General features: G+C 45.1%; 1 protein-coding gene across 3 annotated transcripts in view; it reads left to right on the forward strand.

The window, feature by feature from the left end:
* The first annotated feature begins 2,805 nt into the window (after window positions 1–2,805).
* Window positions 2,806–12,347, forward strand: part of LOC103183272 (tumor necrosis factor receptor superfamily member 19) — a 50,644-nt gene continuing 41,102 nt past the window's right edge. The window contains exons 1-2 of one of the 3 annotated variants that reach the window (XM_007900652.2): window positions 2,806–3,064; window positions 6,443–6,569. In XM_007900652.2, the coding sequence (XP_007898843.1) occupies window positions 6,501–6,569 (69 nt within the window). In that variant the 5' untranslated portion in view covers window positions 2,806–3,064; window positions 6,443–6,500. Of the gene's footprint in view, window positions 3,065–3,793; window positions 3,977–5,788; window positions 6,064–6,442; window positions 6,570–12,347 lie in introns of those variants that run through there. The other 2 variants (XM_042334471.1, XM_007900653.2) reach the window with 2 other exon arrangements.

Here is a 12,347-nt window from a genome sequence, read left to right on the forward strand (position 1 = left end):
CTGCCGGGAATTGAACCCAGGTCTCTCACTTGCAAAGCAAGTGCTCTAACCACTGAGCTGCAGGACTCCACAAGTACAAACTAAGTCAGTATCAACAAAACATTGTTCTGTGTGCAATTCACCTTCACGTTGAACTTACTGAATCCGCTCCTTTTGGGCAATACTCCTGATGCTAAATCTTTTGATTTACTTTTTAATCTGAATCGAACAACTTCATCACTCTTTCATATCTTCCTGTTCATTTCTTTACGCTCTTCGTTCCTATCTGATCTGAGATTGTTGTTTCCTGGTGCTGCACGTAGGCTGTGCATGGCTGCACAGGAGGCCCGCGATGCAATCAGCACGCTAAACCCCGTGAGGATTGCTGCAGCATTTCTGTGTCAGAATCACAAATATAACTGGCCATTTCATTGGCCTCCTGCTGTTTGCAGCCTGTCAGTGGGTTCCATTGTATTGGCGTCAGCTGGGGTTCACAAGAGAGGTTCAGCTTGTTTGATCCAAAATAGTAACCCTACCATGTCCCCATTAGGGCATAAAAGCAGTTTGTTAAATCAGACTTGTCATTTCTTGTCCTGTCAATAGCACAATCTCAGGACAGGTCAATAGCACACTGTCTGGGCCTAGGACAGGCAGAATTAACCCAAGTCCCACAGACTAGACATGAGACCAGCAGACCAAAAAATAAGATGTCAGTTGTGGCTCCCATGGTGTCACCGTGGCATCAGAGGCATTAAGGAAGGTAAATGCAAACCAGTGAAACATATCCAACTGGTAAGAAATTGTGTACAATTATGCAGTCACTAATTTCCTGTGAAGTCCTTGGAGATGTTTTGATGTTATACTTGCTAATATCAAATGCAAGGATTATTAAACTAGCAGCTGTTTGATAGCTTGACATTATTAGAAAACACACTTTCACTTCATGTGGTCTGTTTGCGGTGTCCTTTCTGGAAAATATAGTGTTTCCAATTAGTTTTTGTAATTTGCTGCCCACCAGCAGATACCTCTGCTCCTGGTCTGGCCTCCACTTGCTGGAATGAGGATCCATAGGTGCAATGTGCCCTTTGATTCCCTGCCCAGTGGCCATTGGTTGAGTAAGCTTTGACAGTCAATGTTAGCAAGACTATAGAGGGCATCACAGCCAAGCCAACCTCTCTTCACCCAGCTGCTACACAAGCATTGCCAGTAGAGGGTGCTGTAGAAGACCCAGGCTCAGGAATCCCAGCTGAGTTTACCCTCCCTAATTCTAGCAAAGCCAGGACCATTTTAGCCTCCCATACAGCCCCAGCTGAGACCAACAAACTCAGCACAGTTCGAGGTTCAAACCCATGAGCTCCTGGTGCATAAGCTTCAGCTCTTCCCATTACAAGGGCTATATCTTAACAGGATTCCTACTCTGTTAGAATTCATGTCCACTTTACTCTGGAGGTAAATCACTTCATAGCAAAGTTCCGTGCAGATTTCTGGTTACCACCAAGGATCCTAATTGCATGATCCATTGAATAAAGAAAGCCAGTGCAACGGATCAACCAGCCACTGGGGGTAGGAATTCTTCCCTTTCAGCTCCCTAACAGTTAGGGTGGTCCTAGCTGGACAAGCAGCAGAAAGCTTACCAGTCAGTGCTCTAACATTGCACAGAAGAATGGATGAAAGATAGATGGCAGAGAGTGGGAATTAAGGTACTGTATATTCTTCCAGTTGCAGGGAATAGTTAGCGGTCTGCTTCAGGGACAGTGTCATGATCTCTCTTGTTCTCTACATACAGTACATCAATGATCTGGATGAGGGAGTTAAAGGAATAATATCTAAATTTATAGATAATACTAAATGAGGTGTTGTTATAATAATAATCCTTGCATTTGATGTCTTCTAGATGTCTCAAAGCGCTTCACAGAATAGACTGAAATGAGCTCAAGGGTTCGAACCTCGAACTGTGCTGAGTTTGCTGGTCTCAACTGGGGCTGTATGGGAGGCTGTATGGGAGCGCTTCGCAGAATTCACTGAAATGCTGTACACTGTCCAGCACCTTGGGCGTCCTCCCAACATGAAAGGCGCTATACAAATGTAATCTTGCTGTTGTTGTAGACTGTAAAATGAATTGACTGTATATTTGGGGGCAAAATGCAGCAGCCAATTGCGCACAGCAGTGTCCCACGAACAGTCATGGTTTGAAGTGACCAATTTATTATTCTTTTATTTTCTTGAGGGATTATTATCAGGCGTGTGGAGTAAGGAATCTTGTCGGGAATCGAACCCAGTCTCTCGCCTGCAAAGCGAGTACTTTAACCACTGAGCTAAGGACTCCACGACTGAGCTACAGGACTCCAGGACTGTTGTTGGGTGTGTGGTGAGGTAAGGAATCTTGCTTAAGGTTTCGCCCTGCCCGGGAATCGAACCTGGGTCCTCTCGCTTGTGCGGCGAGTGAGCGCTCTAACGAATACCCTACAGGACTCCTGCAAGGGTTAATAATAGTAACCCTTGCATCGACCCAGCGCCTTTCACCTCGGGGCTTGAGGTCTCAAAGCGCTTCACATGAATTACTGGGGCTCATAAACGCATTGTCTTTAAGCTGTGAACAGCAGCACTCATTGTGTGGCTCCGGCCAGGACACCGGGCTCGATTTAAGCAGTGATGTGGGGGCAAACCCAGCCTTGGAGAAGGATTAAGAAGTCCTGCTCTGTGCTGTGACTGACTTTCCCCAGGATGCCTGTTTTGGCAGCCAATCCCTGATCCACTCTGAAGTTTAGATGATGTCATGGGATCTGAAGAACTGAGATGAAAGGCATTAGGACTGTAACCCCTGGAGCTGGGAATTGCCTCATTCGCTCATTCACTCACACTCTCTCTCTCTCTCACTCACACACACACACATACACTGAGCACTGCACTCAACCCAGCGATCAGACTCAGATAAAACAGTTCCACAGCCCAGGAAACCTGGACAGGCTCGATCCTGTATATCTATATCTATCTATATATATATATATCAATATATATAGAGAGAGAGAGAAAAAAAAAGACTGGGAAGGCACAAGACAAGAGGTTGCATCCGAAAAAGAAACAGGTACAACTCAACTGAAAATCTTGCAATTGTGGGGGTGTAACACAGTTTGTCCTGTGGGATCTACCTGTGCTCAAGTGGGATCCTGTGGGGTTGCAGAAGGCTTTGATCACAACACTAATCTCTGATCAGATTACTGCAGTCTGAGGGCACTGCCTCCCCACCTCTTTGAAGTGTTAGTTTGCATGACATTTAAATACTGCTCAGATCCTGGTGCTCACACACAGAGACAGAGAGAGGAGAGAGAGAGAGAGAGAGAGAAGGGGTAAGTGGAGAGAGGAGAGATAAGAGAGAGAAAGAGGGGAGAGGAGAGATAGGGGAGAGGAGGAGAGGAGGGAGAGAGGAGAGATAAGGGAGAGAGGGAGAGGAGAGATAAGGGAAAGAGAAAGAGAGGGAAAGGGGAGATAAGAGAGAGAAAGAGAGGAGAGGGAGGGGAGAGAGAAAGAGAGGAGAGGGAGAGGAGAGATAAGGGAGAGAGAAAGAGAGGAGAGAAAGAGAGGAGAGGGAGAGGAGAGATAAGGGAGAGAGAAAGAGAGGAGAGAAAGAGAGGAGAGGGAGAGGAGAGATAAGGGAGAGAGAAAGAGAGGAGAGAAAGAGAGGAGAGGGAGAGGAGAGATTAGGGAGAGAGAAAGAGAGGAGAGAGGGAGAGGAGAGATAAGGGAGAGGGAAAGAGAGGAGAGGGAGAGGGGAGAGAAAGAGAGGAGTGGGAGAGGAGGGATAAGAGAGAGAGAAAGAGGGAGAGGGAGAGGAGAGATAAGGGAGAGAGAGAGGAGAGAGGAATGGTTTGGGGTTTGTGGCGGCTCTTTGCAGAAGGCAATCAGATCGCTTGAACCAGAGAGTCGGAGACTTCTTTTTGCGCAACAAAACCGCACGAGATTGTTACACACCGCGACCGTCCGCAAACCATCGGGTCAGGTAATAAAAACAGGAGGTTTTTTGTGTGTGTGTGAGAGGAGAGAGAGAGAGAGGAGAGAGAGAGAGAGAGAGAGGGGGAGAGCAAGAATGGATTTGAAGTCAAGTTACAAGGGTCAGAGCCTGTGTTTGATGTGTGATGCGCTCTAAAGCTGTTTGCAACTCTAATGGTTGCAACGAATGGGAGGTTTTTGCCCTCTTGAAACTGTTCTTTACACAGGTTTTTAGATGCTCGTTTGGCAAAGTTGTGGCTGGGATGGGGTGGGGTGGGGTTTGGGAATTTTCTTGCATCCTTTTCTTTCCTCTCCTCTTCTTTTTATCCCCTCCTCTCCTCTCCTCTCCTCCTGCAGCCCAAGGCTTTCTCTTGACTGTTGCTGCTCAAAGAGATGGGTGACCCCGTTCAACACCCAAACACCACCACCAACACCACCCACCACCACCCCCCCCACCACCACACTGGTCGCTAGAGTGGATTATTAGCTTCTTCTTTTTTTTACACACACACGCGCACAGCGGTCGAAGGAACACCGTCACCCAACTTTGCGTTCGCCCGGCAAAACGTCTTTGCGGTTGGCTTGCGTTCTTCAGCGGGTTCCCATCCGAGGCTCTCTGCTGCAGGGAAAATTAACTTGAAAAAGAAAAAGGCAGTGATGGGCGATGAACGCAAAGGACAATCGCTGACAATTCCCCCCCCCCCCCTCGCGAGGGAATCGGCATCGACGTGTAATAGTATTGCATTCGGTCTAGTGCCTGATCATATCGTTGAGGCGTCTCAAAGCGCTCCACAGAATAACATTGTGTGTTGCAAGAACTGTATATGTTGTGATCTACAAGGTGGGATCCGAAGGGAATGTTAATTTCAGCGAAATGTGACATTTCTCATTGAATCGATTACAAATAGAAACAAATAGACTCTTGGTAATGTATTAAGAGTTGGTGCTAATGTGGTTCAAACTTTAGCATCAGTGTAAAACCTTACCCAGGATGTGAACACTCCACTATTGGAGTTTGCCTTTTAAAGAGCTTTACTGGTCTCATAATAGTTGACTAGACAGTTCTCTTTCTGTTCAAACTCCTGTACTCCTCAGCTCCTTTGCAGATATTTACAAACCAATATGTGTGTGCATTCTCTTATGACTCTCTAAAAAAAAGGCTTTTTTTTGCACCTCACTTAGTTTTTTTGTACCACCAGAGTCGCCTGACAAAAAACCTGTATGCATAACTTTATAAAATAAAATGTTAAAAGAATCTTGATGATATTGTTAACAAGAAATAATCCACACTGGGTACTTGGTGCAATTTTATATAGCATACTTTTGGGGATGGGTGTTAGAACTTAAATATTTATGAGGAGAAATTGCACCTCAGTCTAGATTTACTCTTGTTTATGTTGCATTTCAGAAAATGCAGAATTTGGCAAATTCTTTAAAACAGCCATATAGTTTTGAAGATATTTTCTGTAAGTTATTTTAAGAAGTACGGCAAACCAAATTATAAGTAATAATAGTAATCCTTATATTCGATCGTTTGATGTGGCGCCTTATCGTGTCATCGAAACGTGCCAAAGCACATTTTACCGATTTACTGTAAAGTGTACAACAACAACAAGATTCCATTTATAAAGCGCCTTTCACGTCAGGAGGGTGTCCCAAGGCGCTGCACAGTTGGGTCATGACCCGAGCAGGGGGGAAATGGTCAGGGTGAGGGGAGGGGAGGGAGCGAGGAGGGGGAAATGGTCAAGGGGAGGGGAGGGAGCGAGGAGGGGGAAATGGTCAGGGGGAGGGATGGGAGGGAGCGAGAAGGGGGAAGAGAGTCGAGAGGGGAGCTGAAGGCTCACTACACTGTAAAGTGTAGTGGCTATACATTTTATAGAAAGCAAAGTTGAAGGTGAATTCATCGAATTGCCAAATTCTGCACACTCTGAAATGTTGCACAGAGTAATTCTCGACCCAGGTGGAATTTAGCCCCAATGGTTTGCAGCAATCCTTCGAAAGGAATCCAGAAGGGAGTCATCACACTTTTTGACAGCTGACAAGATTATCAATGTCCAGAATTTGAGAGAAAAAACGGACCTGAAGAGAAACAGAGACGTGAGGGAATGGCATTTTGATCTTCAGACTTTTTATCCCTTGATGCATTATATTCTTTTGGCCACTGTCAAGCGCTCCAGGACACTACCCCGTGTGAAGGGCGCTATATAAATGCGTGTTGTTGTTGGTGGTGGTGGTGCTGTTTCTCACTTTATTTTCTGAATATTGTAAATTTAACAGCTTTTGGAAGTCACAATTGGTGCATTCCAAGCCTAATTTGCCAATATCGCAAATTATTGAGTACGGTAGAGAATGGGTGTTGGGAGGAACATTCATTAGCAGTTTGTTATATCCATGGAGGAATTGCATTTCTGGTGTAGGTTTTGCTTTTACAAAGTTTTTTTTACTTGTAATTAACTTCTGTCTTTTTACTTTCTAGATTTACTTATTGATGAATAGGTCAGGGTGGTTCTCACCAGAGGATCTTTTCTAGGAGAATGAGGGCTGGCATGTTCCCCAAACAGAAAATCATGTCTCAGCACTTGCTGATTGCTCTGCTTTGCCTGGTAAGGAGTTGGTGGTTCACAGATGATCCATTTGATTTAACCCTTAAAGATGTTTATACTGCATGAAATTATAGTATATCATTGTAAAGCAATGCACTCTTTGTGCTCAGATGTGATAAGAATGCATTGTATGTAGTTTTATCTGAGAGTATGAAACATTTACAAGCTAGTAAATTACTCTGGGTCTCTTTGTCAGGTGAGAGTAGGTACTATTCAAAGTGTTGCTGTTGACTCTTCTTGGGAAGGGGTCTATCTAACACAGAGACTTGTCGTGTTTTGAAGGTTTGGACTAAAGTGACTTTGAAAATGTTGTGCTGTACTTCTGTTGCCAAAAGACACTATCTTGAGTAACATCGCCAAAATATTTCCTTCAAATTGCTGGGTCTAACGTTAACCCTTCGCTGTGCGCATTGCGATATTCACTGTATTAAACTGTGGAGTTTTGTGTTTATTCATCAGGGTCAGGGTAAAGGTTAGGCTAGATAGAAAGTTTATTCAGAGGGGGAAAAATGGAACACAGTCAATCTTGTTATTACAGACTTGCAGAGACCAGGAATCACAGAGCTCTTCTTATGAGAGATTTGGCTTTTATTGAGGTTTCAGCTTATCTGCTTAATATAATGAGAGTGTCTGCCTGACCCACAAGACCGGTTAATTCTAATGAAAAGTTTGTAGTCCAGATTCCACTGTGGCCAAACAGTATTTGTCTTTGTCTTTTGTCTTAAATCACCAGACAGACTCGCATCACTGTCAGGGATAGTTCCTGTGCTCCTCTTTGTTTGGAAAAGATCAAACAAAATAATCCAAATGTCTCGATTGCAGTTTTTTTATTCAGAAAAGAGCAAAGTGTTCCCTCTCTGACTTTTTTGTCACTGCCTTTTCTTTATCTCCATAAGAATCTCTGGTGCACTATCAAAGGCCGTTAAATAGATCTCTGTACAGCTGCAACATCTCCTTAGCAGCAATGAATCTGTCAGATTTATAAATCAACCGGTTGCCAGACCTGTAACCAGGGTAACTTAGAAGTGGGGTCGGACAATAAATCAGTTGCTTTAATGACATTTAATAATATTTTCTAACGAGAAACAAAATTATTTGGACAGATTAATTCAAAGAGGATGGCATGTATGTTGTTTCTTCATTCCATGAAATCCATGTAGACCTGGAAAGAGTTAGCCAGCTCTAATGTTTTGTATTTCTTAAGGAATTTCTTTATTAAGGAATTTCCAAGAATCCTGCCAGAATTCCTGTCTCCCTGCATGAGCTCTGCTCCCATTGCCGGAAGGAATTCCACATTTGCAGGACTCCCAATTTCTGATTAAGAAATTTCATTAAAAAGTGCTGCATATTGGACTCCGGTAAAATAGGAAGATGGGAATGTTTCAACACAAAAACAGCTCCAGTGTGACCCAGTTACACTGCGTTACATTGGGTCAGTATAATGCAGATTTGGATACAACAAATCTGCCTGTTCAGGGTGACGTTAAAGATTAAGGATCCCATGGTACTATTTCAAAAGAGAAGGGAGTTTCTCTGGGTGTCCTCCTTCAAATTAAAATTGGTCATTCACAACATGGCTTTGTGGGATATTGCTCTACGCAAAATGGTGCACTTTCCTCACCATCAACAGCTAAGCTTTGAATTACAATTCCCCAACTCTTTAAAACTCCCTCTCTAGGTCCCTCTACCTTATTTTCCCTCCCTCTCTTTGAAGTCCTTCTAGAAAACCTCCTCTCTTTGAACTATGCCTTTGGTTGCTTTCCCTGCCTTACTTCCCACCTTCCCTTCCCACCATATCAACCTGTCAGCTTTCTCCACTCAGCAGGCTTCATGTCCCCCACCACACCTTTGGCGGTCAGGCCTTCAGCATCTCTGCCCCTACCCTTTGGAACTCCATCCCACAGTCCATCCGCCTCGCTCCCTCCCTTGCCTCCATCAAGACCCATCTCAAGACCCTCCTGTTCGACCATGCCTTCGGTCACCCTCCTATTGCTGCCCTCCACCCTCCCCGATCTCGATCCCCTGCTCAGGTCCAAATAACAGACTGTCCGACACCTTGGGACATACTCCCGATGTGAAAGGCGTAATACAAATGTAATTTATTGTTGTTGTTTTTCATGATGTCCCACACCATCAGTACTGAGATTTTCTTATAGGAAAGGCATGATACAAGTGCAAGTTGTTCATGCACCCTTCACTCTTTAGTAAATCAGGAATCTCTCCAATTCCCCCTTAAATGCTGTGTTTGAGTTAGCTGCACTAAGTGGCAGTGTGGTGCACATATTACAAATTCTTTTAACCATGAGAAATTTGACTCCTCGATTGATGTTCAACCCAATAGTTTATTCATTCATTTGAAGATCTACCTGTCTCGATGCATATTTTTGCTGCTGTTACCTTGACTGGTCCAACATTACCCAGGACAAATTATCAATTTTTTGAGTGGGCAAGAGAAGAATAAAAGATATGTCTGCAGTCGTGGAGGGGATTTCCAGCGGATACTTTTCTAACAACTTCAGCAAGTTCCCCTATATGTTTTTAACAACATAGCCTCTAGAGATATTCCCAGACACACATGCTTGTTTTGCTCAAGAAGATAACTGAATGGGGACTTTAGTTTCATTTTAAATAGGGTTTTAAATAGGGTTAGTCAAAGGGTTTTTCAATTGTTTGTTATCCATTAATCCTTTTACTGGCGCTGATCTAAATTCAGGTTTGAGCGAACCACCCGATAGCACTCTGGGACACTACTCCTCGTATAAATGCAAGTTGTTGTTATCAGATGTTGTTGAACTCTTTACTTCTGCTTGCGCTGACGGCTTTTCTTATTTTGGGAGTTGAGAATAAAATGCAAGCAGACAACTTGTTTATTCTTGTGGGGTCAATGTCTCAAAATCTGATTCACAAAGGCGTTGGGTCAGTGGGGGAGCAGAGAGTCCATGGAAAAGGGAGCATGAGGGTGTTGATCAAAGGCATGGCAAAGGTCTCAAAACTATATTTTTAATTGGATTTTAAAGGTAGAAGGTACAAGACAGAAAGTTTGAGAGTTCAGGAGAAGGGGTGTCATATACTGGCTGAAGGTTTGGCGAATTTGATGAATTGCAACAACAACAACAAAATTACATTTATAGATCACCTTTCAGGTCGGGAGGATGTCCCAAAGCGCTGAGTAGGGACAGAGGGAGTGAGGAATCTAGAAACCATAGAAATTTAATATAAATAAAGTCACTTGGCCCATTGTGTCTTTGTCAGCTCTTTTCAAGACAAACCTTCAGTTTCAGTTTTTTCAAACTTTACCAGCCCTTTCCCCATACCCCTGTAGCTTACTATTAGGTATTTATCTAGTTCCCTTTTGAAAGCTAATATGGATTCTGCCTCAACCACTACTCCTGGTAGGCCATTCCATATCCACCGGGTGTCGAAAGGAAGCAATATTCAAAGATGAGTTCAGAATAACTTTAGACCTTACTGAGACTGACCATTCTGACTGAATCATTAATACTGTAGCGTTGTCTCGCAAACTAGTCATTGAAGTCACAACCGGAAGTGGGTTTTCTCCTCACACAGTAAATCATGTATTTGGTGGTCTCAGTTTCCGTGATATGTTTAACTGCCGCGGGCCATTCAATCCAGGAATCCATCAACATCACTGATCTGTATGCATCTTGCTGACACAGACAGAGTCCCAGAGTCAGAAAGCAAAGTCACTCTTGACTGTGGAAACATCTGCACAACAGCTGGAGTGAATCACCAGCAGTCTTGTGTACTGCAAAGGCACTTCTACTGAAAACATCTGATTGTCCCAAAAAGGCTGTGCCTCTTGTTACAGAAAACTACACAGTCACTACACTTCACAGTAAGATCCTGTGAAGCGCTTTGAGAAGTCTCATCGACATCATTTTACGCTGTATCAAATGCAAGAATGATTATTAGCATCTCAAAGTTTCACAATTGTAATGGGATTGGCATGGTTGAAACAGAAAGAAGTGGGGTTTCAAGACAGGGAAGAAAGGAAAGTGAGGCAAAGAGGTATTGGAAGCATTCCAGCGATCAGGGATGTAGTGGCTGAAGCCTCAACCACGTAATGGTAAGATACAGAGCACGAGGAACGGGCAGGAGACCAGAACTGAAGGAGCACTGAGTACATGTGGGAGAGCCTGGTTGGAAGAGTTTATATAGGTAGCCCCAGGTAGAGACTTGCAAGTATAGTTTATTGAGGCTGCTGTTAAGACGGTTGGACTTCATACTACAAGTCTGACTGGAGGCCTTTTCTGCTGTTGTTGCAAATGGCTTCTCCTCCAGCCTCTGCACCTTGTGCGGTGTTCCTCAGGGCTCTGTCCTCGGTCCCCTCCTCTTCACCCTCTACATGCTCCCCCTTGATGACATCATCCGCAGGCATGGGGTAAATTTCCACATGTATGTGGATGACACCCAACTCTATCTCTCTGCCTCCACCCTGAACTCCAGGACTACTGGCGTCCTGACCGACTGCCTGTCCGACATCAAGTCCTGGACAAGGGCCAACTTTCTCCAAACGAACGTCAGCAAGACCGAGGCTCTCCTGATTGGCTCGCGCCAGCGCATCCGCACTTCAGGCACTGGCAGCATCAGCCTCCACAGCTGCACACTAAGCCAGTCAGGAACCTGGGTATCTTGTTTGACCCTGAACTGTTCTTTCTTTCCCTCATCCGCGCCATGACTGACACTGCCTACCACCACCTCTGCAATATTGTCAGACTCTGCCACTGCCTCACCCCTCAGGCTGCCGAAACCCTCACCCACGCATTCGTCACATCAAGGCTCGATTATGGAAACTCCCTCCTCATCGGCCTTCCCAACTCTTCCCTTCACAAGCTGCAGATCATCCAAAAGTCTGCAGCTCGTGTACTCTCACGCACCAGGCTCCGTGACCCCATCACTCCCACCCTCGCCCAACTCCACTGGCTCCCCATCCCTCAGAAGATCGAATTCAAGATCCTCGTCCTCACTTTCAAGGCCGTCCTTGACCGTCCTCTCTACCTCTCTGATTTGCTGACTCCCTACCAACCTGCTCGCTTCCTCCGTTCAGCAGGCTCCGGCCTGCTCCATGTCTACCGCCCATCCCACCCTATCATCGGTAGCTGAGCTTTCAGCCTCTCTGCCCCCTCACTCTGGAACTCCATCCCACAATCCCTTCGCCTCGCTTCCTCCCTTGCCTCCCTCAAGGCTGATCTCAAGACCCTCCTCTTTGATCGTGCCTTCAGTCACCTTCCTACCTCTCTGCCTTCCCTCACTCCTACGCCACCCCTCCTCCATGCTCGGGTCTTGACCCCTGACTGTCCAGCACCATGGGACATCCTCCTGACGTGAAAGGCGCTTGATAAGTGTAATTTTGTTGTTGTTGTTGTTGTTTCCAGTGGCTGAAGAGCAAGCGATGGTGNTTTTTTATCCATTGCGAACCCTTTCACATTGACAATTAAATTGATAGTGGGACCAGGAAAAAAGACCAGACAGGCCAAAGTGATCGGTTGTTCAGGCACGGCCCCACTATATTGCTCATGACAATCAGGAAACATTGTGGGGTCTGAGCACGGATTGTGTCATTGCATGTGATGTTCTGCACTCTCATCCACTGGAACGTTTTAAATGTAGAAGTCGAGGTTGCACTAAGCGGTTCGCCAGCATCAGTTATAAAACAGCCGGAGGCCCAGTCTCATCTCTAGTATTGATACCACTGTAGGCCTTGGGCTATGGAATCCAGCTGTGCAGACAGACAGCTGCACTGCAGCAACACAACAC

This window comes from Callorhinchus milii, unplaced genomic scaffold (assembly GCF_018977255.1).
Source record: "Callorhinchus milii isolate IMCB2004 unplaced genomic scaffold, IMCB_Cmil_1.0 Scaffold4, whole genome shotgun sequence".
NCBI lineage: Eukaryota > Metazoa > Chordata > Chondrichthyes > Chimaeriformes > Callorhinchidae > Callorhinchus > Callorhinchus milii.